The 27208-nt window shown below is 40.2% G+C and overlaps 1 protein-coding gene across 1 annotated transcript in view; it reads left to right on the forward strand.

Annotated features, from left to right (window-relative positions):
- Positions 1-27208, forward strand: part of ank2b (ankyrin 2b, neuronal) — a 106362-nt gene that overhangs the window by 13348 nt on the left and 65806 nt on the right. The window contains exon 2 of the mRNA XM_073474654.1: positions 20200-20301. Within this exon, the coding sequence (XP_073330755.1) occupies positions 20200-20301 (102 nt within the window). The remainder of the gene's footprint in view (positions 1-20199; positions 20302-27208) is intronic.

Below are 27208 nucleotides of genomic sequence, written 5' to 3' on the forward strand. Positions count from 1 at the left end.
GAACTGCAGAGTTGATAACTGGTGATGATTCTCTGTGGTTGGTTCAGCTTTAGTTATGGAGGAGTCTACAGTTTGGACCCTGATGGCAATAATGCAGATTGTACATGAGCAATGCATTCGAGAATTGATGGAAAACAACAAGGAAGGAGCAGACAGCTCAGTGAAGAAAAGGAGGTAGAAACAACAGTGGGTGGTGGAGCAAGAGGCAATTATTTAAATTCAATGTCAACACAGACACACACAGCGTCTGAACTCCAGGCAGAACGATGTGGTGCCAAGAGGTGTGATATTAGGGTTGCTACCTGGAGACTGTGTGTGTGTGTGTGTGTGATTTAGTTTTCAAATCTTCATCTCTTTCCTCTCTCTGTCTTTTCTCTTTTCCTTCTCCAGTCAGAGCTGTTCTTCTTCTCATCGCTCATACAGCTCTGTGGGTGTTTGGGCTGCTATTTTTGGCAGGTTCAACGTACCTCCACACACCAGTTTCTTCTCTGGGTGATGGTGTTTTTGAAATGCTATGCTAAGGTTGCAAGGCTTGGAACAATGTTAATGTCACACCAATTCAATTAAACAGAGCAGGGGTAGAGAGGCTCACTGAGATTAATTTGCTTTGCTGGATCCAGGCCAGGCACCAACAGTACCTACAACTGTGTGTGTGCGTGTGTGTGTGTGTGTGTGTGTGTGTGTGATTACTAACTGTTTGTCCTTCAGGGTGTCAGACACCCTCTTACAGACAGACTAAAATGACAAGAAGAGGCAATTTGAAGCGTATCACTTTTTCAAAAACAACAAAATCAAAGTCCATCTAATATCCAGATCAGTGTAAAAACATATTTTTTCACATATTTTTTTTCTTGATTAAGTCTGCATTTTCTTTATATAAAGTGGTAAAATTTTCCAATTTCTTTATTTTCAGCAAAATTAGTTTAAAGGTGCAGTACAGCAATTTAGCACTAGCATTAATTTAGCCTGCTTTTACATGCAACGGTTAAAAATAATGGTCAATAATGGTTAGGCTCTAGTATGCTCCAAAAATCCCTTCCTACAGTGCAACTTGGCAGCATTTTATAAGACCTACCCAGCATGTTAAATGTCTTTCATACTCATGTAGAATGACTGGATTGTCCCTTAATAGGAGTGTAAAATGGAAGTCAAAGAGTTATAAAGTTGTGGCCTATCCAACACGTTCTCACTACCAACTTGTCAGATACTGAAGCTTGGTCAGTGGTCAAATGTACTGTACAGCATCAAACTGAGAAGCATATGGACATTAGCCACTCACCAGGTGTTGGAAGTGATAATGGACTGGGTTTATCTGAACATATACATAGTTTTTAAGTTCATATTTTGTAGATGATTGTGTATTAAACTTAATATCATCAACTTTATTTAAAAAAAACAACTAACTTTAGTTGCATGTTTGCCCTCTCCATTTCCTGTCATGTTCCTACTGTTGGCTATAAAGGCATAAATGGGTCCCATTTTAATAATTTCAACAGTTTACAAAATTGTTTTCGCAAGTTTAGTTTGAGATAATGTTGTACTTCATCAGGTTATCTTATCAAAGATAAGGTCTAAGTACCAAAACGTTGTTTTTTGTCATCCTTCGGTCTTCTCCTACTCACCTGTCGTATGGTGTGCAGAAGCTGTGCTCAGTTTACAGATATTTGGAATATGATTTTCAATATTTAAAATCGCTTTTTTTTTCTTTCTTCTTTTTTTTCAAAAAAGGAAAACATCTAACCATCTTGGTGTCTCTGGCTAACTGTAGGTTGAAGATAAGACATGATGCAACTTTAATGATCCACTTGGAGAAACTGGGACACCATCAGGAGAAAAATGTACAGTAGGATCCAGCTAAAAGGAACATAAATAAGAACAAAACACAGAGGACAGTGTTAACAGAGCTTACTTAGGCAAAGAAAATTATGAATAAAAAATGTATAATTTCAGACTTTTATGGAGAATATAGATATAGTAATAAAAAGCTTTCATATTTTCTTACTACCTGGATGTCAGACTGAACTGCAGAACCATGACTCCTCTGTGACACATGACCTGGGTCGTGTGGGAGGTGTATGATCTGGATTACCCTGCTAATCTGTACAACATACGTATGTACACTGAATACATGGTGTATGCTGGATTGGTGAAGCTGGAAATTCAGTCAGTGTTTGAGTCAAGCGGCTGGTTGGTCCTCAGCAGGGAGTCCCAAGCACTAATTTCTGATCGGACATGCAGGCTTTGCAATTGCTGCAGGACTACAACATCTGGCCCATCATAATACCCAGTACCAGCTGGATAGTGTAGCACCAGTCTAGTGTGGTTTGACTCTCGCAATCAAGCACCAAGTCATTGGTATTTTCTCCACAAGTATCTCAACTGTAACTCAAGTCACAAAAAGATGGTCTTGGGACTTGACTTGGACAGTAAGACTTAACTTTAAAACCCGACTGTTGCTGCACTATCTTTCTGGTACTGGATGGTATGATGGGCCAGATGGGCAAGTAGAATTAAGCACTAGTTGCAGCCACTGTAAAGCCTGTATGTCCATTCAGCAATGAGTGCTGGGGACTCCCTGCTGACGAACAACCAGCTGCTTGACTCAAACACTGCGTTTACATGATGTTAGAAAAAGTCGGACTATTGTGTTAGTCCGACTTAAACCAAACTTTTAAGTCCATGTAAATGTGTTAGTGCAACTGAAATTGTACTAAATCGAATTTCTCAAAGTCAGACTAACACACTCATTTAATGCTGTTGGAAGTCGATTTACTCTATCATGTATATGCCTTAGTCAGACCTGAACTGGCCTTGGTGTTCAACAAAAGAAACAAAAAAACAAAAGAAGAAGATGATGACAAAGGTATTAATACAATATATATTATGTAATGTACAGCACCGAAAAGTCATCTATGTTTTCACCGTTCACTGTGCATTCACTGTTCTGGTATGTGACGTAATGTGAGGTTAACCTGATGAAGGTCCAGTAGCAACTTGCTGAAACAGGGGGTCTGGTACCGGGACGTTTGTAGTGGATCCTTTGGGTTGTATGTTGGGGGGTGGCGCCTCCATGACATGCCTCTGGACTTGTTCCAGCACGTCCCACAGATGCTCGATCAGAATGTGATCTGGGGAATTTGGATTGCTGTTGCCATAAGGTAGTAATTGGTCTGCAACAGTGTTTGGGTGGTTGGTGCATATCAAGTGGCATCAACATAGATACTAGGACCCAAGGTTTCCCAGCAGAACATTGCATTGTAACGAGAAGATCAATATTACTCACATCACCTGTAGGTGGTTTAAATGCTGTGGCTGAACAGTGTATATCACTCAGCAAGGTTAAGGCAACAAAACTAGGACTTTAGATTAGATTTAGTCGCTAAAACTACTCACTAAAGTTCAGGAAAACGTTGCAGTTTAGGTTAAAATGACCATGGTACACCTGTAACTTTAGTTACAAACATAGCTACGTTACTTACATAACTTAATTTATGTTATGTAGATGACATCACCCTACGATGTTAGTAAGGTAAAATAACTTACTGTTACTGCTTTCACACTGGACAAAAAAAGTGGCCTCCTATGTGAAGTTCCTGTTTTTGTTTGACCTGACCATCCATCCCCAACCTCAACCCTATGCAGACTTTGTCACTCTTCATGAATTCCTCCTTTGCTGTCGTTATAATTACTACAGCCACTAGAGGTCGCTGTCTAACAACAAATGTGAATCTGGGTTGTAATGAGCTGTTTTCATAGTCAATCAGTCATGCAGTTGTTTTTTAATGGCTTGGTTAATGTAGCTGTAAAAGCACACATTACAATTGGAACGCAATCTGATTGGCCAGATCACTTCTGTACATTCTGTAGTTTGCATTGTGATTGGATCTTTTCCTGGTGTAAATCCAGTCCATACAGCCAGATCACAACCTAAAGAGAAAAATCCACCCAGCAACATCTTTTCATTGGACTCTCTGATATGATTCCAACATGTCACTCTCCTGTCACTTTCAGGTCTATACAGTAGTATAGTCAGATATGTCTTACTGAGGTCTGACACAGAAGAAGCCATTTTCTGCAGGTCTCTTATTGTGTGGCAAAAGAAAAATCCATGTATAAACCTTTTCCAAATCTGTGTTTCCATAGCAACCTGGCCTCCAACTTCTATAATTCATCTTTTTTTCATAGCAGTTGTGTTAAACTGTAGACTGTTCCTTATGTATAGACCCTGCAGCACGAATCAAAATAAAACTGGGTTTACTTTGTGTTTAACACTGATTAATGCGTATATGTACATGTGGCAGCAATGTGCTTGATACAGTGTGTTGAATATTAAATCCCAGACTTGTGTTTACTTGGATAACTGACTGCACCCCCTGCTGCATTACACATCTCTGTTACATGGGATGCACTTCTTGTTAGTTTTTATATCTGACTTGTGCACTAGTTCAGCCTCAAGCTAGTGTTAGCTTTAGCTGGTGGTCTTATGTTAGCATTAAAAACAGGTTTATTGAATGACCCATTGACTGTCGCACATTCACGCTATGAAACTTATAAAATGAAGGATACTTCAGTGATTTCTTTTGTAATTTGTAAGTGTTAAACCCTACGTTAGCATTTAGCTGCTAATGTACAACGCCCTATATTATCAAGCATTTCTGTTTCCTTTCCACCGCCATTAAACCCGTCCATGCAGCTATTGTACACACACACACATCATCACATTTTCCCCCACAGCGGGAACATAATGCAGTACAAGTGGCTTTACCCAACGCCCCTCCTCCCACCGCAGCCAGTGAGCCATATGGTCGATCACAGATTAAAAGCATTTGTTGTCTATGCCTGCCCCGCCCAGTGGATTACCAACCCACAGAGGGAGCACAGAGGAGGAGGGGAAGAGGAGGAGGAGGAGGAGGGGTTGTGTGGGATGGGAGGGGAGAGGAGGAGTAATTCAGTTAGCATTGCGGAGAAATGAAAGTTGTGACTTTCCTGTTTAAACTTCTGATGAGTTGAAGACATGATATAACCTTCCTGTACCATGTCTTGTTTGACCTTTGTCTCTTTGAACCACACACACACACACACACACACACACACACACACACACACACACACGTCTTCATCAACTGGCTAACCTAATTGAATGACTTATTTTGGCAGATGATGGCTGTTTAGAGAGGAGATTGGAGGAGACGTTAAGTGAATTACATCCAGGAGAAGGTTAATGAAACTAAAAAGGCCCATTAGGTGACAAAGCAGTGGAAGGCCATGTCTAATTGTGTGTATTTTAACTAGTGATGGCGCTGCACTGAACTGAGGTGATACGGTATGTGTGTATATCTGCAATTTGTTACTACGCTAGCGTTTAGCATGAATGTGTGCGCGTTAACCGCACATGTCATTTAGTCAAGAATGGCTCCTTAAGATTTCTTGAGGCAAGACTAATCATGACTTCAAAGAAGAAATAGCACATTCTTTCTCTTCCAAATGAAAAGTCCAATTCATAACCTTTAAAACACACCCTTGCACAGTTGAATACAATCAGGAGTTTTGCTGCTACAGCCTTAGGTGGTCTGTTATGACCTGAAGCTTATGGTAGCTAATGTTAGCAACCCTTACATAGATATTGGTTTCCAGTTGACATTACTGAGTCAGCTGACTGTCAGACTCCACTTCTTGTCCTTCTGTTAAACTTTTTAGCATGTGACAGATGAACATATCAAAGGTTTAATTTTTTTTCCTTAATGCTTACACAGGAGACTCTTAAATGGCCATTACGACCCTCAAGGCGGGGGTCACATGATTGATTTGAGTGAAAAGATACCAAACATCATTGTCAATGACCAGTTCAAACTGAAATCTGCTCAACTTAACATGTTTCAAAGAAAAAAACCCATGATACTGACAACCTCACTTGGTATTCATTTGTTACTTTGCTTCTCCATCTGACATGTACACTTAACATTAGTTCAGAGCTGTCAGACGCTGTTTATAGAGGGATATATAACCTTGTATAACCCAACAGCAACTTAATGACATGCGTGTGCTTATGTGCATGCGCAGTACTACTACATACTGCTATGAAACATGACCACCTACTTACATCTCACCATAAGAGAAGCAGGTCATTTTTCTCACCTTACATCTGCAGTAGAGAACCAGACTCCACATGTTTACAGCTAAAGATCATATACAGCCTCACCTGACAGGCGTTGGTCATGTGTTTGTCACTCGTAATCAGCAGATGTGCTAGAAATAATCATATTTGCCTTTGATTGGTTGCTCAGGTCATACTCACATTCAGGGAAACTGGCTTAAATCTTCTGAGGATGTACAGGATACCCTCTTCATTCAGTGGATGTTTTTGTATGACCATTTTCACATTTTGTCACATCTTAGATAATTTTGTCACAAGTTACATAACCAGTTATTAACCATGTTACTCAGACAATATGACATTTGGAATGATCTATTAAAGCCTTTAAAATGTATTCAGTGACAAAAAATTCCAAATAACAAGGCCTTTGATTGGGTAATAGATGGAAATTAGATTAGATTAGATATCAGTGTATATCAGTGGTGTCAGCCTGTCAAGTCTCACTCTGCAATGGTATTCTTAGTAAGACCACATATCTCATGATATTTTAAATGTTTGTTCAGAAGACTTTCAACCATCTAATGATAGAAAACTGTGAAAACTAGTTAGGTTTAGGCATATTTTAAAATGATCCAAACCTGCTCTCAGCTTAAATCCAAAAACAAAGTCAGTATTGGCTTTCTAACAGGGAGACAGTTTTAAAGGTTTTTGAGTGTGTTTTATATAACCGTCACTTTCCATATGGTGTTCCACAGGGTATACTTGGTCCACACATTTTTCATTAAACATACTTCTGCTTAGAGTTTGGGTTCAGTAGTTTTTTATTTACCCACCCTTTTCGGATACTCAACATATTTGCTGTTTAGCTGAATGGCTCCCTGAACTTTTAATTTTCTTAACTTACTGAAAAAGGGAAGAGAAAACTTGGAACTGGAATCAAACTGACACAGCTCTCATAACCCAACCCAACTTCCATTCAGCCACTTAAGATGACAACACAGTGTAAGATGTAATAGCTATGCAGATGACATAGACTTGTTTATTTGCAAGCACCTGATGACTGCATGAAATTCATGCTTTGCTTTGCTCTTTTCTTGACTATGGAAATTATTTTTTTAACTCAACTACACACGAGCTCAGAAATTAGATGTCACTTGTTACAATAGATTCATGTAGATGGATGAAATTCTGATAATCTCCAAAACCAAATCTGATCTGAGTTTTCATTTTTAATTGGCCAGACATGTTTTAATTAATAATTCATTACAGAGAGACACTCTGTTTTTGATCGTAATGTTTTTCAGTTTCAGAGCTTCTTGTCTCAACTAAAAAGCTTAGTGTGATTTTGTCAGATAGGGGAAATGTGAAGATCATGTGCTTGTTTACTCAGTTTGTATTCATTCATTCATTCATTAAAAACTCCAAAGCTGCTTTCTCATGTGGTTTCTGTGACTCTCAACAATGAGGAGTCTTTCTCCCTACGCTAACATATTCCGTGAATGAGAATTGTTTGGCTGATATTTTCTACAGTGGGAGTATTGTGTGAGTCATGACCTAGAAGAATGGGGACATTTACCTCCCTGATGTGATCAGACAAGGACATATGTGCACTAGAGGTGAATACAACATACATCTGACCGTGGATAAGACATAAACCGACGTGTAGAGACAGCAGGGACAGAAGCTTCTATTAAACAGCATTCCATTTATTCTGTGAACCAATCAATTGCCTTGAAAAGGTCTGTGTTACTTTAATTTGCATTCAGTCCAGCTGGATCGATGCAGCTCTGCTGTGGGCTATAGTCTGACACCAATCTGCGTTAGCAAAACACCATGTCTGCTTCCATTAAACAGCCCATGACGTGAGGTCTAGTGATAACAATACAGAGGAAAAGTCACTTTGGGGGCTTGACTATGTTAAAAGCCAGGCATGCTGCTTGTGTTGTACACCAGACACCAGGTGGGCTCAACTCATGCGATGACCACTAGTGCTCATACTTTTAATTAGTCTATAGTCTAACTGTGCCAATATCCAAGACAGTAATGGCAGATAGTGACATGGATCTAGTGTTCTCCCCCGTAATTTTCTTGCATAAGGAAAAAAGCCACTCTTACTCTTTTCCAAACAGTTCATCTCGGAGATAGAGAAGCACACAAGTACACATTGACAGTGTTTTTTACTAGTATCATTTACTGCTATGTGCATGTACTGGCTTACACCAATATTTCTTTTCTGATGTTATTTTCAGCTATTTCACCATAGTGAGGAAAACTTTTCATACATACAGAGAGTTAGAATCAGGTTAGTAAGACTGCATCTGTTTGGTAGATAGTGCTAATACTGTCCCACTTTGTCACTTCAATAATAGACTGACCCATTCAGTCAAACATCGTCATCGCAGGACAAAAACAATGAAGTGAAACATCTGCACAAACACAAGACCTGACACCAATCTTTTCTTGCTGTAATCTGAACCTGTGGAAATCTACAGATTGCGACTTTGGCCCCATTTACATGTGTAGTATCTCGATATAATTCACATATTATTTAAAAAACATTTGCTTACGCCTAGCAGTACAGATATATCTCTGTTAGCCAGGCCACAAATCTGATTGTATTCATCTTGCTTTTCCCGGGCTAGATTCAAACTGGGTATGCCTTCTCCAGTGCATCTGAGGCTGTTTATTAACTGCCAAAGACACTAACAGAACAGTATCTTGTGGAAAAAAAACTGCAAATAATAGTTTACTAGCTAACAACTTTCCACCAACTAGCACATTGGCCAGTTCTTACCAGGTCATCTGTGCAAGCAGCTTAGTACAACCACTGTTATCAAGTGCCAGGTGGCAACAAGCACAAGACTTTCACCAAGATAATATGACAAGAGTAGTATTAGTAAGTAAGGATAAAATAAATGAAATACTAAAAAAATAAAGTACTGAAATATAAAAGTACTACAATATAAATATATAACTATGATATTTTCCTAACCCTAAGTAAGTAGTTCTGGTGCCTAAACTGTTTCACAATATTAAACAACATATCAGTGAAGGTCCGGTACACCTGTCATTTATACTCTCCATCAGTCATATGTGTCGTTTAGTTAGTAATAGGTAATGGACCCATTCACTTGTTTAGGTATCAGGACATGTAACCAAAAGAATGACTCACATGGACTATTAGAATAACACAATGTGGCAACAAAGGCTGTAATTTGAGTCGACGGACCATTATCACAGGGAAAGAAGACCTTGGAAATGTCCATTTCACTGTAAATCAAATACTGTATCAGTCCATAAGAGTCATTTATTATGGTATTTATTGGTCATCCAACAGTGCCTGTCTTTGAGCAGGGGTACCACTGATGGATGATGGATATAATATTGGGTTTCACTGGAGTTTTAGTGTCTAATTGGAATATAAAGTGCTTGATGTGACAAACACAGCATATTATCACAAATTATAAGCACATATAGGCCTTGTGTCAGTCCCTGCTCTGTGTATCTACTGTGTGTCCTCCCCCTTCCTGTTTTGGCATGCCACCCTATGCCGACCACCCTCTCCCTGCTCTCTCTCTCTACATGCATAGCTTGGCTGGTGGGTGTAAAAATAGCCTGTTTGGTGGAGTGGGGAGGGGGTGTTGGTCAATGGTCAGAGAGTTGGAATTAGCATTGAGGAAGAGCTAGCACTGTGCTGGCAGCAGTCACAGGACACAAGTCCAGTTAAGTGCTGTAACAGGGACAAGAGCGTTTAGGCTGAGGCCAAAGGGAAGTGAGGTGTAGCTGGACTGAGGGGGTCGCCCCCTGGATGGTAGCCTGTGAGGTTTTTAGGGGGAGGGTAGAGGAAGCAGGGACAGAGAGTGGATTATCAGAGTGATTAGATGCGCTCACTTAGATTCCTTCTTTTACGTTCTGATGGGATAGACTTGTAAACCTTGCAGCATGGGCAACGCGGCCATGTGTAAGGTGTGTGGCTCGGACAAGGGCCTGAGGACCACCGGAAGCCTGTCTAACCTGGACCTGAATGCTTTGCCAGACTACTACTGTGTGGAGCATTTTCCTGTACAGCCCCCACTGATGCTGGTAAGAGCCCTCACTGGCAGGTGCAGCCGGCACTTCCAGGCAACAGGGACGCTCCTGAAGTGCTCTTTTTGGGGCATTTTAGGAGATTTTTTATAGATGAGAAGGTTTCAAGTAACTTTTTTAAAGCAGAAACTTTGAAGCACTTCAACTCGTGACTTTAGAGTTATTTTTATGTGGATACAATCATGGATGGCAGAACTGTTGTTTGTATCTGGTACTGACAAACTGCACAACTTGCATGTAACACCTTGAATTGACCTGGTACATTTCCAGTTTCTAATGAGAGCATGTGTGACATACTTTGAACGTCTGACTTCAGAATCAATCCTCATCTGTATCTTAGAATAGGTATTAATAGACAAATGGTTCAGGTGTTTAGGTTTGGAGCTTGTGTGTATTAGTGGTGTAGGTGTGTGTGGGATGGGGTGGGGTGTTGTTATCTCTCCTCTCCCTTTAAAGGTCAGTGTGACATTTTTGTTCCTAAAGTATCCCTGCACAGCAGCATGTGGACTCTTGTGGCTAATTTGAAAAGAGATGTAATGACTTTAGCAGCATGTTGCTACTGCTACTGCTGGAAGTACAAGGCAAAAAATATCACTCATTGAGTCTGCTGCTGAGTCTTAATGTGTGGCTTTTCTGCATTTTATTTGTTTCTAAATGATATTTCCCGAATTAAGTGACATTTTTGAGACAGTATTTGACCTGCCTTAATGTCTAGTTTTAAGATACTGGAACTTGTTTCTCCGTGCAGCCAAATACAATGCTATAAATGTAGTATCTCAAACTATTTCTGATCATCAAAAATACGTGTTTTAAACTTTTACATAAATAGGGGCTGCTATTGTTTGGCCATATGATAAGCCAACAATAGACTCAAGGTGGTCACACTTAAGAAGGTTAGGACCCAAAAGCATAACACAACTGGACAAGCTTTATTAACAAAAAGCTGAAATTATGCGAAAATCAAGAATCCAACAAAAACCAAGAAGAGCAAACACCAAAAAACAAAATAGAAAGACAAAAGACTAAACAAAGTACCAACTAAGATGAACAAAGTACAACTAATTGAAAACAAGAGGACCAAAAAAACAGAAACGTACCACAGGGTAAAACAGGGAGACGCTGGAGAACACTGGAAGGCACTTGACTGGACTGGAGATATACACAGGGAACCACACAGGCGGATTACATAAGGGGAACACAAGGGGAACGCAGGAACGAACTGACAAAGACAGAATGAAGCACACTTCAATGCAAACAAAACAAACAAGGGGATGAGGTGCAGGTGGAGTGAGGCGGGGAAAGGACAGGTGAGGGAAAGGAACAGAAAAACACTGGAAGGAGGGAAAATCACACAATATGAGGAAAAGAAAAGCAACACACGACACAAGACGGCAAAACTTCAAAATAAAACAGGAAATCACAGAAACACAACCAGGATCATGACACTAAAATTGTTTACAGGGCTTCATAAGCATCATGATAGTGGATTTGCATGTTTTTACTCTGAAATGATCACAATTTTTTGTCTTTTTATATTGATGTACTACCTGTCAGGCAAGTTTTTAAACGTTAGCATAAAAATCAACCTGCAGATACTTAAAACACAACATAATTGTCTTTTAGTGATGCAGTTACAAGCAGGGACTATTTTGCAAAGATGTCATTGTTGGTGCATTCAAGTGCTAAAGGAAAACTCTGGTGCCCAAAACTTACCTGGTGAACAGTAGTCTTTAAAGGTACAGAACTAGTTCACATGATCCAGTATGTAGTACAAACTAATGATTATAGCACAATGTTTTCCATGAACATACTTTAGTATACATACTTTTAGATTTTATCATACCCTTTTTTTGTCACTTTTGTGAACACACTAAAAGCCTGCTTACAATCAGTGTGTAGTTTAGGACATGGCGAGAGTTTACTGCATTACCATTTAAAATAACATCATCTTAACAAAACAAGCTTCAAGCTGCACTAATGGGTCAAAGTTTTGCCCATATAGTGATGAACCACCAGATAATAACCACTTGACTTTGCGGTTCCCTTGGGCTCTACAGAGCTTTTTAGATTCTTTCAGTTCATTGTTTTGGTTGTATTAGGGACTAAATTACAGATTCGGACTCTTATGAACATTGTTTCCAGCTGCAGCAGGCTGCATGAGTAGCTGGTAAACATTATGGAGAATTTAGCAGCTAAAAAGCCATATATACTTTTCTTAGATGTACGTGGAGAACAAACCAGAGCTTAAAGACAGTAAATATTACACTTCTATTCAACAGGTGGACCTGGCCTGTGTGTGTGTTTCATTACCTGTTTGAGCTAATTTCAGCCTGGGAGGTAGAAAATCGTTTGTAAAACATGTTGTCTTCTGAAATAGTCAGCAGTAGTGGGAATTTACAGGAATAAGAATTAGCTAAAACATTCACAACGACCCATATGGTCTTTAAAAGTTACGTTCAGACTAAATAAAGCGCAGTTCAAACTCTCATATCTCATACCACAGTTTTTGTAGACCTGAAAAACACCTGAATGGTTGTAGTGTAACTCAGTGACGGCCGCTGTAATTGGCCAGTGTAGGAGGAGGAGGCGGTGACCTGACAGCCTGCAGTGACCCCTGGCAGCACAGGTTCCAGCTGAGCTTCTGTTATCTGATGGGATGAAAGAGAGTGGATGAGAGAAGAGTAAGTGAAACAGCAAAGCAGTACAACAAATAGAGCTGGACCGTCGAGTAAATGTGTGCCTGTGTGTGGTGGAGTCACACATGTTGACCCTCAGCAGTCAGTTTTCTCCCTCGACACACTACAACGGTCCGTTACACCAGCTGATTAACACGTGAATGGATAATTACAACAGATCCAACAGACCGACTGACTGATGGTGCCATCCATGGAGCTACTTCACTGGCTCAAAAGCAAACACAAGGTCCATTTGAAAAACCATGATATGCGGTCTTAAATGTTGGATGTCATTATATGGTGATAGGTCATAAGTGCTCTACTTGTTCTAATACTTGTCTTTATCCACTTAGCCATTATATCCACATTATTGATGGTTATTGATCAGAAATCTTACTGTGTTCATATTTTGTCCATTAGTTGAGGTATTTGGTCAAAAATAGTGTGATATATGATTTTGTCACCTCAGTTGAAAATATGGAGGTACAAGGTAAATTTATGTATTTGAATATAGCATATTGTGTGGTAATATAGACTAAAAATATTGCATTATTATTTTAAGGCTATATCACCGAGCCCTAGCACAGAGGGCTCTCTGTCCTGCTGGTGGGGGGCTTCAGAAGTGCTATGACAGATAACGTACTGTATTTTTGTAAGTATGAAGTGATGGCATATAGTTTGTACACCTCTTCTTCTGACATATTAATGTATAGAAGCAGGAGGTCAGTGACACTACTCCCATTCACTACTGATACTGTAGTAGCAAGGGTGCTTGCTGGTTTTCATGGCACATTCTGTGGCTGTTTTAGAGAGCTAAACTTCCAGAGCACTGAAAGGGTGTTGACTATTGGAACATCAGAGAAAACATATGACTTCCTGGCCTGTTCACAAGCTGCTAAACCGAGGATCACGTTGGGTTTAGCCATTCTATTTTTCTCAGCCCCATATCTATGTGCTGGTAACTCTGGTAACACAACCAGCTTGTGAAATCAGCTGGCTTTTTATTCTGTGTAGGTTGTTGGTGTGACATTAAAACTCCTACATCTTCTCGAAAAGGCACATCCCACCCACCTCCTGATTTGGACACGATCTATTCTGGAGAGCTATACGTCTTGACCCATAACCCCTGACCCACTGCACACTGATATACTGTAGCCATGGGCAGCTTTAAATTGCCTGCCGTTTTCTCCTTCGTATGAGCTGTAAGTGTAACATTTACAGGGACATAATAAGAAACATAGTCCTGCACCACAAATGAAGATAGCCAATACTTGATAAATACATACATGCATTGGAAAAGTAATTCTTTAAAAGTCTTCTTTTTAAGATATTTTCTGTCAGAATAGTGTGAAAAGAGACATTGGAGAATGGTCCTTCTTACATAATGTACTGTATTTGTAAGTTCAAAGTATATACTGTATACACCTATATTGCTTCAGTTGTAGAAAACCTCAACAAGGACAATTCCCCAGCCCTATGTCATTATATCTAAATGTATCTGAAACAAATAATCCTCCAGGTCCTGCACTGTATGCTAAGAGGTCCACAGGGACAGCTCTGATTGGCTGGAAACAGCCTGGGGACATTTCTGAGTTGTCTTCCAAGGCTGGTATCGAAGGTAATGGAAATTCAGTGAAGGTGAAGGTGGGGTATATAGTTGGACCTACTATAGTTCCAGTTATGTCAGCTTGATGATAATGAATTAGAGCAGGCTATTTATAGCACTCTGCAGGAATACTCTGTAGTATGTGATTATTAATATGAAAGGCTCACGCCTCCGACTGTAAAATAAAAGCAGCCTTTTAATTGGCTAATTGTGGGGGTTTGGCGATTGTTATGATATCGGCTGCATTGATTGAAGTGCTGTTGTAATTGCCAAACAGTGGGTGTGTTCATGGTCTAATGTGTGCAAGGCAGCCCAATGGAGCTTTGAATATCAGAAACACACACACACACACACACACACACACACACACACACACACACACACACACAGAGGCAGCACTAAGAGAGAAGTGCAGTTGCTAGTAAACACAGATACTGTTATTCCGTCCTGATAGCTCAGAATAGAATGTGCTCCTTCAATCAAATAAACAAGGACACAGCTGCAACTTATGTGTGTGAATGTGTCACTCTGGTTCTGATGTGGGTCACATGTCCTCTTTGAAGTCATTCAAGTTAAAGAAACCCTTCAAGTTAGAAGTAGGTTTTGGTTTAATTTGCGGTGTTGATTAATGGTATAGCAATTGGCAGTTAAAGTAATGCGTTCCGTTCTTGGTATACGTGATGAGAGCGTACTCCTATTAGCTTACTTGGCTTTGGCTTAAAGGGACAGTTCCTCTCCAAAATAAAAGACAAAACAAACATATTTTCCCTCTTACCTGTAGTGTTATTTATTGGATTGGAGTGGTTTTGGAGATATCAGCTGTAGAGATGTCTGTCTTCTCTCCAATAGAGAAGAACTCAATGTCTTCTTCCAGAAATCATGACCCCATTAATCAAGATAATCCACAGACCTTGTTGTGGGGAAGTTTTACGTAGGAAATAACTTGTTTCTGCCAACTGTATCACTGCGCAGAAGGAAGTGTGCATCTACTTATGGAAGAGAGGCTAGCTAACGTTACAGCCCGTCTGAGGAGGATACATGTTAAAGTCCTGCACCGTCATGAGCACGAGCCTCGACCATGTTTAGATGCCCCTTTCCCTGTGCTTTCCTTCCTTGTGCACAGTGATACAGTCCATTACTGTATGTTTGAAAGAAGGCAGACAGCTCTATGGACCATATTTCCAAATTTTGGCAACTCACACCAAAACAATCGAGATGGATAAATAGCACTACAGGTAAGAGGGAAAATATGTATTTTTGATTTTGTGCTAAACTGTCCCAAAGAACTCTAAAACAAGCTGACAGACACACACGGGTGAAATATCGCTACCTCTATTAACTTTATCTCGCTCATATTTATTTGGAGTTGTGTTTCTGACCCTTTTACAAATCTCCAGTGTTCACTCTCAGTTATTTATATTTGGTTTGCCCATCACCAGTCTGACTCTTTAGCTACTGGACCCTCCTCTATGTCCTTATGTACCTTCTTTTGAAAAAAGCTGCCTGCTGTTGCTGGAAATAAGACTGAACCATTGAGCTGTGAAACTAAAATGTACATTAAGTTACTTATTTTACATAATGTACTTAACTTCATCACATACGTAACATCACATATTTAACCTAACGTAATGTTTTGTATTTAATTTAAGAAAACCATCTTTTCCTAAACCTAACTAAAGATTCTTGTTGCCTAAAACTAACCAAACTGCAAATGTTTCACAACATTCATGTCATAACATAACACAACATAACGTAACATAACACAACATAAGATAACATAACATTACACAACATAACATAACATCATATAGTGTACGTTATGTCGTTTTGGGAGCCATCGGAAAATGACCTATTGTTGTTCTTATAACACTCTCTCTCTCTCTCTCTCTCTCTCTCTCTCTCTCTCTCTCACACACACACACACACACACACACACACACCTATAAACCCAGTAGTCAGTTCTATACCCTTCATGTTTTCTATGCTTACTTTACTAACTCTGCTGACAGATAGAAAGCCTTGTTGTCATGGTTACCTCCAGAGAGGGCAGTGCTCGTCTCCGTGGTAACTGGGAGGGGCAAGGATGCTCCCAGCCTGGGCACTGGTGTCTAACAGTGTGTGTGTGTGTGTGTGTGTGTGTGTGTGTGTGTGTGTGTGTGTGTGTGTGTGTGTGTGTGTGTGTGTGTGTGTGTGAGGGGGGCGGGATTGGTTTGCATTATTGATAAATCTCCTTACACTCCACAGATAAACTGACTGACTTTGTAAATGAATGTTTGATGCAGTGTGTTGCTGGAGGAGCTTTAGGACTGTGCTTTATCATGCTTGGCAGGTTTGATTGAGTCATGAAGTGATGTGTCTAGACATAAACTGAAACAGACTTATTACAGAATGGACACATGACACGATTATATGTGATTTTTATTTTCACTTTATTAAACTACCTATCCCCATTATAAAATCTACTCTTTAAAAGTGGTGAAAGAGCAAAGACCTTCTTGTTTGACTAAGATTTTATTTTTTTATTCCAGTTTATTGCCAACTCACCCCAAACATGACCTTGATGTGACTGCAGGCTGTTTACAGCAGTTTTTCTGATCTGCACAGCACATTCATAACACTTTCCCATCAAAGAGAGTGACAAACTGACTAAGCTCCTTATGACGAGGATTTATGAAACTATTTCTGTAGGAAGCTGGCTGCCACAATTCCCCCTCTCTCTGTAATGTTAAGTGTTTTCCATAAAAAAGCCACATTTGTCTGAGTCCTGTTGGTCGAAGTGTAACTATAGCAACCAGCCAGTCACAGAACCATGATTAGGGCAAGGTCTTGCATAATGTGACTCTGCAGCCCTGGAGGGAATGTGAGGATATTATCAGCCTCATTGTGGTAATGGCTGCTTTGTGCAGTGCTGCGAGAAAACAATGCTAACCCTGTACGCACATGTACGACATACTGTATATGAACAAGTCTTTCCAGAACTTTTCTATTTCATTGTGAGTGAGCGTGCCTGGGTTCTCCATGCTTTCCATTAGGGACATGCACGTGATACAGCAGCACAGACACAGGTTTTGATTTGGATAATGCAATGTTTGCAGCGTTATTCATTTATCGTGAGCTCTTCTGAGATCACAAAACCTCACATTCCCAACATACAGTACATTCGATAGTCAACCGAAATGGCCATGTACTGACTCATCTGAGCTGCTGCAGTTAAGAACATCACGCTCTTGACTCCTTAGTGTAGGGTGTAGAACTCAGCGTGTGACCAGATGTGATAAAACGGCTGCTATTCTGACCTTTTGACTTGGCTGGTGGTGTGTCGGTTCAGTGTGATCACTTTATAAAAGCACTCTCCAGGATGAAAGTGCTAGCCTAGCCCTATCAAATCTGCAAGTAATGCCATGTGCAGGAGTATCAATAGATACTAGTATGATAGTACCTTATCTAATGTTGAAGCTGTCCAGGGGGAAGGTTGGACCACCACATTTCTCTAATATTTTATAATGGAGTCACTTCCTGCCAATGTTCCTGTCATATGGCTTCCTCAAAGCTTGGCACACTGAGAAGAAAGTTTGATGAGCCATAGAAGCACTGGCAGTGTCTCCCATAATGCACTGGCTCACGTATATGTCATGAAAGACTTGCATTGCTCCTTTAATGAATTGGGCAGTGTGGTAAAGGGAGAGAGAGAGAGAGTGAGAGAGAGAGAGAGAGAGAGAGATGGTAGCTGGAGCAGACAGATGTTGTTGATCAGAGCAGAGAGGAAAGTTGAGCAGAGAAGTTGTCCAGTGGCAGTAAATGCACAGTACAGCTTACACCATTATAGCATGAATAAACTCTGCAGCTCCTCAATACACAAGAGGAACTTATGTAAGAGTGACAGCTATCTCTGTCCTTGCTAATATCCATGCTATCGCTATCCATGCTAATGATGTTTATCTTGCTAGAACGTCAGTCTGGTTGCGATGTGAATGAATTACTTACGACTATTAACCACATCCCCATTCTCTGTTTGAGACATATCTTTACAGTAAGTGGGGGAATTTCCCTGTTTACCCTAACCATCATGGGCCCCTGAAGCCCAAATTGCTGTTGTGAAACAATAGTAAAGCACAATCAGCTGTTATTATAAGGGGTGTACCCTGCATTATTACATGCGGTCTGCCTAAAAATGTACAGGGTTTATATTCACCAACAAAACTGTGTTGATGGTCAGTAGGTGCCCCTTATCTCATCTATGCCCCTGGGCCCCCTCCAGATGGATCCGCCCATGTTAATGAGGTATTAGTGTTCAAATATATTTTGTAGTTTTTGAATATACGACAGAACTCATGAATCTTAAATTCAACTGCACCATCTATCTCGAAGAGGCTTCAAGTCTCTGCAACTTGACTTCTGTGGTTGTGGCTTTAGTGTTAAACTGCTGGTAATGTAAACTTCAAGGTGATTGTGGCGATGTTGCAGAAAGCTCCAGTAGCTGTGAGTCTGAGTGATGCAGTGCAGTCCTCTGCAGCTGACTGCAGGTCAGCCAGAAACATTAGCTGGGACGTGTGTGAAGTAGACATCAGTGCTGCAGTGTCACTGCTTGTTTCATACATCATCAGTGCTGCATTCTTCTGTGTGAGGACATGTCAGCAGCGTAATGCTGTAGGTGACTGAGCCTGGGACAGACTGTGATAAAGGAAAGGACACTGAAAAAGCTTACTAATAGAAAAATGACCTTGCCAATGAGAGACCATTCCTCAGCTAGAAAACAAATGCTGATTAGCAAGTCAGTGAGTCTCCACCATCCTCCATGTGGTGCTACAGTATCATTGTATCTGAACTCTGACCTCCCTGTGGAAGGAGTAACGCAGTTTGAATGCAGTAAAAATAAGCATCAGACGGTGTTTTTCCACCACAGGAGCAGAGAGCTGGGAGCTTTGAACAAGCTGTGAGTGTGAGCCAAGATTTAGCTTTAGTGAAGGCACTGAGAGGAAACTGCTGAATCATTCTGCCTCCTTACAGTCTTGGTCTGTATCCAACTGCTGCACAGTCAGTATCCAAAAACAAACAGGGGACATGTCCTTCCCAAATCACGGGCATGCACATTATTTTGCACCAGGGAAAATAATAATTATTGCACAAAATGATTTATCATGTGATTCTGCTCACTTCCAATTTTAAACTTGAAGAAACCAGTTTTTCCTCTATAGATGACTTAATGCATCCATGTTACCAGTTTATTTTAGTTTATTTTTTCTTTTATTGTAACGTACAGGACAATGCACAATACATTTGCTATATTGAAATAGTGATATATTACTTTCAGTTCACTTTTCAGTCTGGTTTATACAGATTATGTAATGGTTGCATTGATGTCGTATTTGTCTGAAACCAGGTTGTTACACAGTATGAGAAGTGTGACAGTCCACTTTAGTGAATGGAACTGTTTTATGGGAAGTGTAGTATTCATATTGTTGCGTACCTTGTTCATGTTCCAGTGGTTGAAGCTTTTGTTTCAAGTGTTGTATGAATCTGGCTGTTTGAGTCCATGTCAGGTTAATGGTTCTTCATCATGGCTTTACAGGAAAAATACTCATCTATCATTTAATAGCCATTAAACGGGATTACTTTGAGACTCATTCAGCCGGAACGACTTGGTTACAATTCTGTTTGACAGCCAGTGACAAAATATGAATGTGGTTTGGACATAATGTGGACTGTTTTTGAAAATGTGTTTCTTCTGTCTCCTCCAGTCGGACAGTAACACCAGTTTCCTGCGAGCGGCGAGGGCAGGGAACATCGACAAAGTTTTGGAATATCTGAAAGGGGGAGTGGACATCAGCACCTGCAATCAGGTAGGAGACGGATAACATCATTCACTCACACACTCCCTATCGAGCACAATACAGACAAAAAACTATGTCTTTGATTCATGGTGGAAGTGTGCAAAGACATTGTAAAAGACCATGTAAAACACAGTGACAATAGCCAAGGTCATTTAATCCCAATAAGAAACAACACAACACAAACTCTAAAATAAAGTTTAATCTTTTAAACCTATGAAACAGGTCACAGGAAACACATACCAGCAGGGGAACAGACTTTGACACAACACCGGAGACGCTCTCCATCAAGTGAATGTCCGTCTGTCTCTCAGTTTCTCTCTCTCTCCCTCTTCACCTTCTTTGCGTACTCCATCAGCGGGCATCTTTTTCTTTTGCAGTGTAGAGTTTCCACAGTTATTCCAGTTGTTCCACCGTTACCTGGGCATTGTGACCGGGGGAGACAATGTATCTTCCTGTTTTAGTTGTGCGATTGCACACGTGCTTCCTTTGTATGGTGAAAAATTCCGCTGATGGCAGACCGCCGAATAGCATTGTGAAAGCGAGACTTAAAGGACACCAGTCTATACGTGGATGGTGTCATTTTCTCTACAGACATTATACAGTGACAGAGTGTTTACTTCAGAATACGAAAGTTGTCTCTTGCAGTTTAAAAGGAATGGAGCCATTGCTGATGTTATTAGTAACCCCTGTAATTTTCCTGCTATACCAAGTCAAAGTGCAGGCCTTGAAAAAGGTCTCTATGTAGCATTAGACTGTTGGAATTTAAAATATAACATAGACAGACAACTGGTTTGGTCTCCATCACTTCCTGAGGAACTGGTTATTTAGCTGCTAAATACTCCACTATGTTCATCAGCTGGTTGCTATCAGTGTCTGTCTGCTGTTTATTGCTAAACTTATATGTTTATCAGAGCCTTTCAGCTACTGCTGTTAATGGAAACGATGTTAACGAGAGTGAAGTTTGCAGGGCATATACCGAAACACTAAGCTAAAAAATGCTAAAATGCTGTAAAGAACTGAGGAAAACTGCAAAGCTGGTAACACCCCTACATGTGATTGTCACTATATGCAACATCTTTGACATTCCACATAGTCATTTGATCCATTTGTGATATCAAAAAATATTGATAATGCAACTTTAACTTAGCTGTTATGTGAGTCCAATGGTTTTTGCTACCTAATTAGCCTACAATCCACAGAACGTATTATTCTAAGTGCTAACGTGCTCACTTTGTCCACCTCTAATCTCCATGTACACATTATGTATTATTATCATCAAAAATGGCTCTGCGTTCTTGTAGTGGAGAGGACTGTGTTTGACCAGGGAGAGTTTATTTAGACCTGCTCATTATCTAGTCTCCTCTAAGTCCATTAGCATTCCAGGAATGTGCGAGGGGGCAGTGAAACCTGATAGGATGTAAACAGTCCTGTCCTGGCAACAGTCATGAGGACCAGTCCAATAAACAAAAGTCACACTGAGTACACGATTTACTGGTGACTCTGTGGTGTGCGGAGACTTTGATTGAGCTGATGTGGTAGGAATGATGTTGGCACAGACTGTTTTTTGCCCTTATGTTTCTGGTTCTGTCCCACTGTCTAGTAAACTTGGAGCAAAGGGTCAGGGTAGCCTGACAGCAAAGGAAGTGTAGAGCTGATCAGATAGGTTTAAATAGCAATCATAGTAAATGTCATATGTCAAACTAGCATGTGAAAAGAAAATACACATCTTGTAGGATGTTCTTGGGAAAGTGGTTTTAAAATATTTGACTACTTTAATGTTTTATAGTGGATTGATACATTATCCTTCCACACATCATAATGGCCTGTTCTGACATTTGCATCAAGACACCAAAGCACAAAAATTGGACATTCAAATTTTTTTGTGTCATAGTGCACATCCTCTCTTTCCATTTTGGATAAGGTGACCAAACTTTTCAAAAGTTTTCCGCCTTGCGTCCGTCTGTAACTCAAACTCATTGTAGAGCAAGCTTCACTTAACTAACAATTAGCAGCAGTTAGTGACTTCAGTGTTCCAAGAGAAGAGATGTGTGTTACAACCCTCCCCTGGTACTTTTGTATCAAGGTGCCACTCCGACACTGAGCGTGAGGGGTTTCTTTTCTTGCGACTAATGCACTGATGCTAATGCAACAAAAACTTGGTCAACTAAGATCAAGGGGGCAGCCCTAGTAGATTCAAGTTAATCTATGACTTTCACTTTTCAATAAGAACTAACAGGATTTATTTGAACTGCTACACTCATTTAAGTCCTGTGGTATATCTCAAGTGGTACCTTGTGGGTGCATTAAAAGGGGGTTTATATCAGCTATCAATATAAATAATTCAGGTTTTCTAAAACTAAACTGCCCTTCTGTTCATAGAGAGGTTAGGCAGAGGGTTAAAGACGTTATTGATGTTTGACCATGAGAACACCTTGAGGTTTTTTTCGTGCACACACACACTCACACTTCATGTGCAAACACATATCACTCAATCAGGCAAAGAACCATTATCATCGGTCAAAACTTACACCAATGCAGGTTCGACACCCATGGGACCATAATGATTCCATTACTGAGATGGAGCGTTAGTGTTGGTCTGTAGTTACTGTAGTAAATGCTTTTTGATAGGACAGGGGACTTTCATGTCTCACTGCTAATAATAATAATATCAGTGTCTAGGGATAGAGGGTGTCCTACTATACACACTGTAAAGCAAATTTGTGATTTGTGATGTTGGGCTACATAAATAAAAACTGATTCAAGGGTGACAACTGTTAACCAGGTATTACAGAGCCTATTCAATCCCTATCCCAAGCCTGGAATTCCTGAGAAACCATCTCCATTCACTGTCCATGTGATGTGGATGAAAGCTTTGGAAAAATCGAGTGATGGACCTCAATATAACCTTGATTTGTACTATTAGCATGATCAAGAATGAACTTAAACTTTCAAATATCATTCTTATCAACAATCATGTTTGTGTAATAAGGTGTTGCTTGACCACTTTAGCATCTATAAGCTCATAGTTTGATTTTCTTACTCACAAATTCCATTCTTAACAATCATGTTGCACCATTCTTCAAGAATTAAACAGCAGACAGTCACTATTACAGTAGTGTCTAGACTAGGAAGCACTTTGTGGAAGCTGATGGGGGTCCAAATAAAGAATAGAGGCGGACACAAACACTCCAAACTAGAAGAGTACGGTCAGTATAGTGACGATCTCATCCAGGCTTAAAGCCAAGATGGCGGGGAGAAGATAATGAAAATGGGGGATTTATTCATCTCATATAATGTGAGGCATGATCATAACATACAGAATTAATCTGCAGATGCACTGGTTCAAGATTAGATTGAACTTTTCTATGAATGTGGGTTTTTGAGCCTCAACAACGGCCAAAATATGGCCTGCGACAGAAGTGCTTTTTGCCAAGTCCATTGCCAGAAATGCATTATTTGAATTTACAACACAGCCCACTCTCAAGTTACCGAAATTATACAACAGTTGATCTTACATCAATAGGTACTCGGTAGTAGACCAAGAGTGTCTAGTGGAAACCAAACTGAACAAGTTGTTGATCACTTGCAACCCCATGCCAGCTAGTTAAGAGGAATACAGTGTAGTCATGGCTGTAAAAAATCAAACAAAGCAGTCCATAAAATAGGTTTTTAAAAAACTGTGAATAACCGCAACCACAAGAGGTCCTTGTGCACACAGTCATAAATGTGCAGTAAAATATTGGGCTGATGGGTCCAGTTGTATGCAAGATTAACTGCAGACACATGCACACATACACACACCTGACAAAACTGTGCTTTGATGCTCATTATAGCTCAATAACATACTGCACTGATGAGATGGTATTTACTCTGATTATAACAGCATCGCTCCCCTGAGACGACTCTAGCACTACTAAATTAGTTTTTCAGCACAACCCACTTGCATTGCTTTAAAATTGATAGCTAACAGATCTAGCAGATGATTGGGAATCGTCTCTTAAGTGATTGTGTTCATGTGGGCTGACAGAATGAGGTAACAGATAATATGGATAGAGGCGTGGGAGGACATGCCATGGTACATGATGAAGGGGTTGGTGGGTTCTTGGAGGTGGATGGAGGGCATGGTGGAGGGGGTGTACAAAGATGTATAGGGTCCCTCAGGGTTATGGTAGAACTGGAGGTTGTTCTTTTATGAGTGGTAGCTGCTTATGTTTCATATTAAATAAAGGAAAACAGAAAGTATATCATGATTTTGCATACAGAGGATTCATAATTAGAACGTTGTGAATCACCAACATGCAGTACTTTTGAAATTTGAATATATATTTTGTGACAGCAAACAAAAAGTCCCTCCCCGACCACATGGGAATATGGTGTTGAAATAGCATCTTTTATCATCGGACTTCCTCTGTCTGTGGACATCCTGTGGGTCAAAAGACAGGAACTCATTCATCTCCGCAGCCTCAGAGACGCAGCTGAAAAATAGCTGTCTGGTCTTTTATGGGAGAACAGTTGACAGGTGCTACTTCAAACACTGCTGGATGCTTGTTCTGAGATGAAAACGGTGTATACAGAAACCAGGAGTTAGCAGTTATGATCCGTCCTGCCATTCCACTGATGTCCTACATTTTCTTTACATGCTTTGATGATGATTATTAACCATCATAACGATCCAAGGTAGACAAACCAAGAACTATGAGATTGTTTCTTAAACAGTGATATAAAGCCACAAGTCCATATGATATCAAGTTATAAGAAAAGCATGTCTGTGGAGAAGCACTACACTACCCATAATCCTAAAGTGTAACAATGATCTGAGGCTCTGTTCTCTTTTCTCTCTAAGCTTTTCAGCTCCTCCTTTATTGTTTGACATTTTCATCTGATCTTGCTGTTGTTGATTTTGTTGATGTTGTTTTTTATTTGTTATAAAACCGTTTTCAGACATTCCCATAGCCTAAGGCAAAATATAGATAGATAAAAAATCTCAGAACCAACCATAATAGTGAAGTACAACCAGGGGAAATGGTATATATATCTGTTGCTTAATCATTGTATTAGAAGGCGATACATGTAAAACTTTTAACCTGGTTAGATGACGACAATGAGCGATAGAAAGGTAGGGCTGGTGAAGAGGTCTGTCCGGCTCAACAATGCGGCGACCCGCCGGGATTTGTCCCAGCGTGCCAGATGGCCAGTCGACCACTGCTTGGTATCGGATCGAATCCAATTTTTGTGGTATCGCCCACAAAAGTACTCCCCAAGACCTGTAAACACACTTCAATGTGGAAAAAATTGGAGAAACCCATCAATAATTTAGCCAAAACACACTGTAACAGATGACTTCCCCATACAAATAGACATGCTTTAAGCCTCTCCATTTAAAATGAAGAAACAGCAGGACAGAGCTTGAATATATATACTGCTTTGTTACTGACCTCAGGGTAGTGAAAACTGAAACATAGTCAGATGATTCTGGGACAAACATTGGCTCTCTCTTTGGGATCCCACAGGGAGCCTCTGTAGGGACCCTAGGAGTCTAGTGGGACCATCAGCCTCAGGGGGCTGTGTGACGACGGTTAGTTTGGCTGTGATGGAGGAAATTACTTATCGACTCAGCAGCTCTTTTTATACTGCAGCCTTATGCTCATGCTAGGGTTATTAAATCAGCACTGGGTCATTTGGAGAGAGGCAAACTGGCCCTAAATGCACCTCTATTGTTTTCCTTAAAGAGGTAAAAGAAAGAAAGGGAGGCTGGTAAAGAGGCAACGTTCAGTTTGGTTGTTCAACTGTTTTTAAATGTCTTCACTGTCATGTTACTATTATAGCTGCACTAATCAGTATTATTGATATTAACAATGAATGACGTGACTGTGGGTAATGTAAAAGGTGTTACTCATAGTTTACAACCCCACAGAGGATCATCATTAAGAAGCTCTAAGAAGGCTTTAAGCCTCTTTTAGCTCATTGTTTTGGTTTTACAGCCTTCAAACGCAGCTCACTTAAACCTTGTTTTTAGCACCTTCAAAAACAAAACACTCTAATAAGTCCATTATGCATACCTACCTGGAACACCAGACAGTAAAAGACAGCACTAGGAAAGAAACTGGTGCAATTAGTAGCTAAAGACAGACACAGTCATCTCTGGAGTTGGTGGAAACTAAAAGCTAAAAGGAATACTTAACTTAAAGGATTTTGTTCCATGTCTGCTGAATGTGTAAATAGGCAACTGGTTGCTTGCTTCTTTGACCCCAAGTGGCCAAAGATATCAAATAATGCAGTTTTACAACTGTGAGTATTCACCACAATGCTTCAATATGTTTATATGCTGTTAGCTACTGTTTGCTAATGGCTCAAGTACTAAAGGTAGCAAGCAAGGCTAGGATGTGAGGTTTTCCAGCTCGTTCTGACTCCCAATGCGTCATATACAGTCTGGTCAGTGGCCCCAGACTGTAGTTACTCCTCTAGTGTCATTTCTTGAACTGCCCTTTGAGTTCAATAGTATAAAGAGCAATAAAAGTCTGTGTTGGGCTGGGTCGGGTTGGGTCGGGGTAGCTGGATGTGTCATACATAGAACTGACTGGTGGTCAAGTCCCACCAGTGATCAAGTCTCAAGATTGACACAGTAAGGTAACTCACATACATTACACAATTAAAGTCACATACTGTAAGTGACATAATATTTAACCTGAAGCATGAGCTTTTCCTAAACCTTACCAAGTAGTATTAATGCCTAAACAGACCAAACTGCGACTGTTTCACAACATTAACAGCAGTCCAAAAGTCATTGTATTTCATATTATGTGAAATGTTTGTTAGCAAGCTTTATTTTGAAAGTCTGGCTGGATGTTTTGTATTATTGGTAACAGAGCATCCAGGCTGCTGACCAAGCTGCTGTATTTGACCAGTTGGGTTTTCC

Source organism: Pagrus major, chromosome 10, assembly GCF_040436345.1.
Source record: "Pagrus major chromosome 10, Pma_NU_1.0".
In the NCBI taxonomy this organism is placed as follows: Eukaryota; Metazoa; Chordata; class Actinopteri; order Spariformes; family Sparidae; genus Pagrus; species Pagrus major.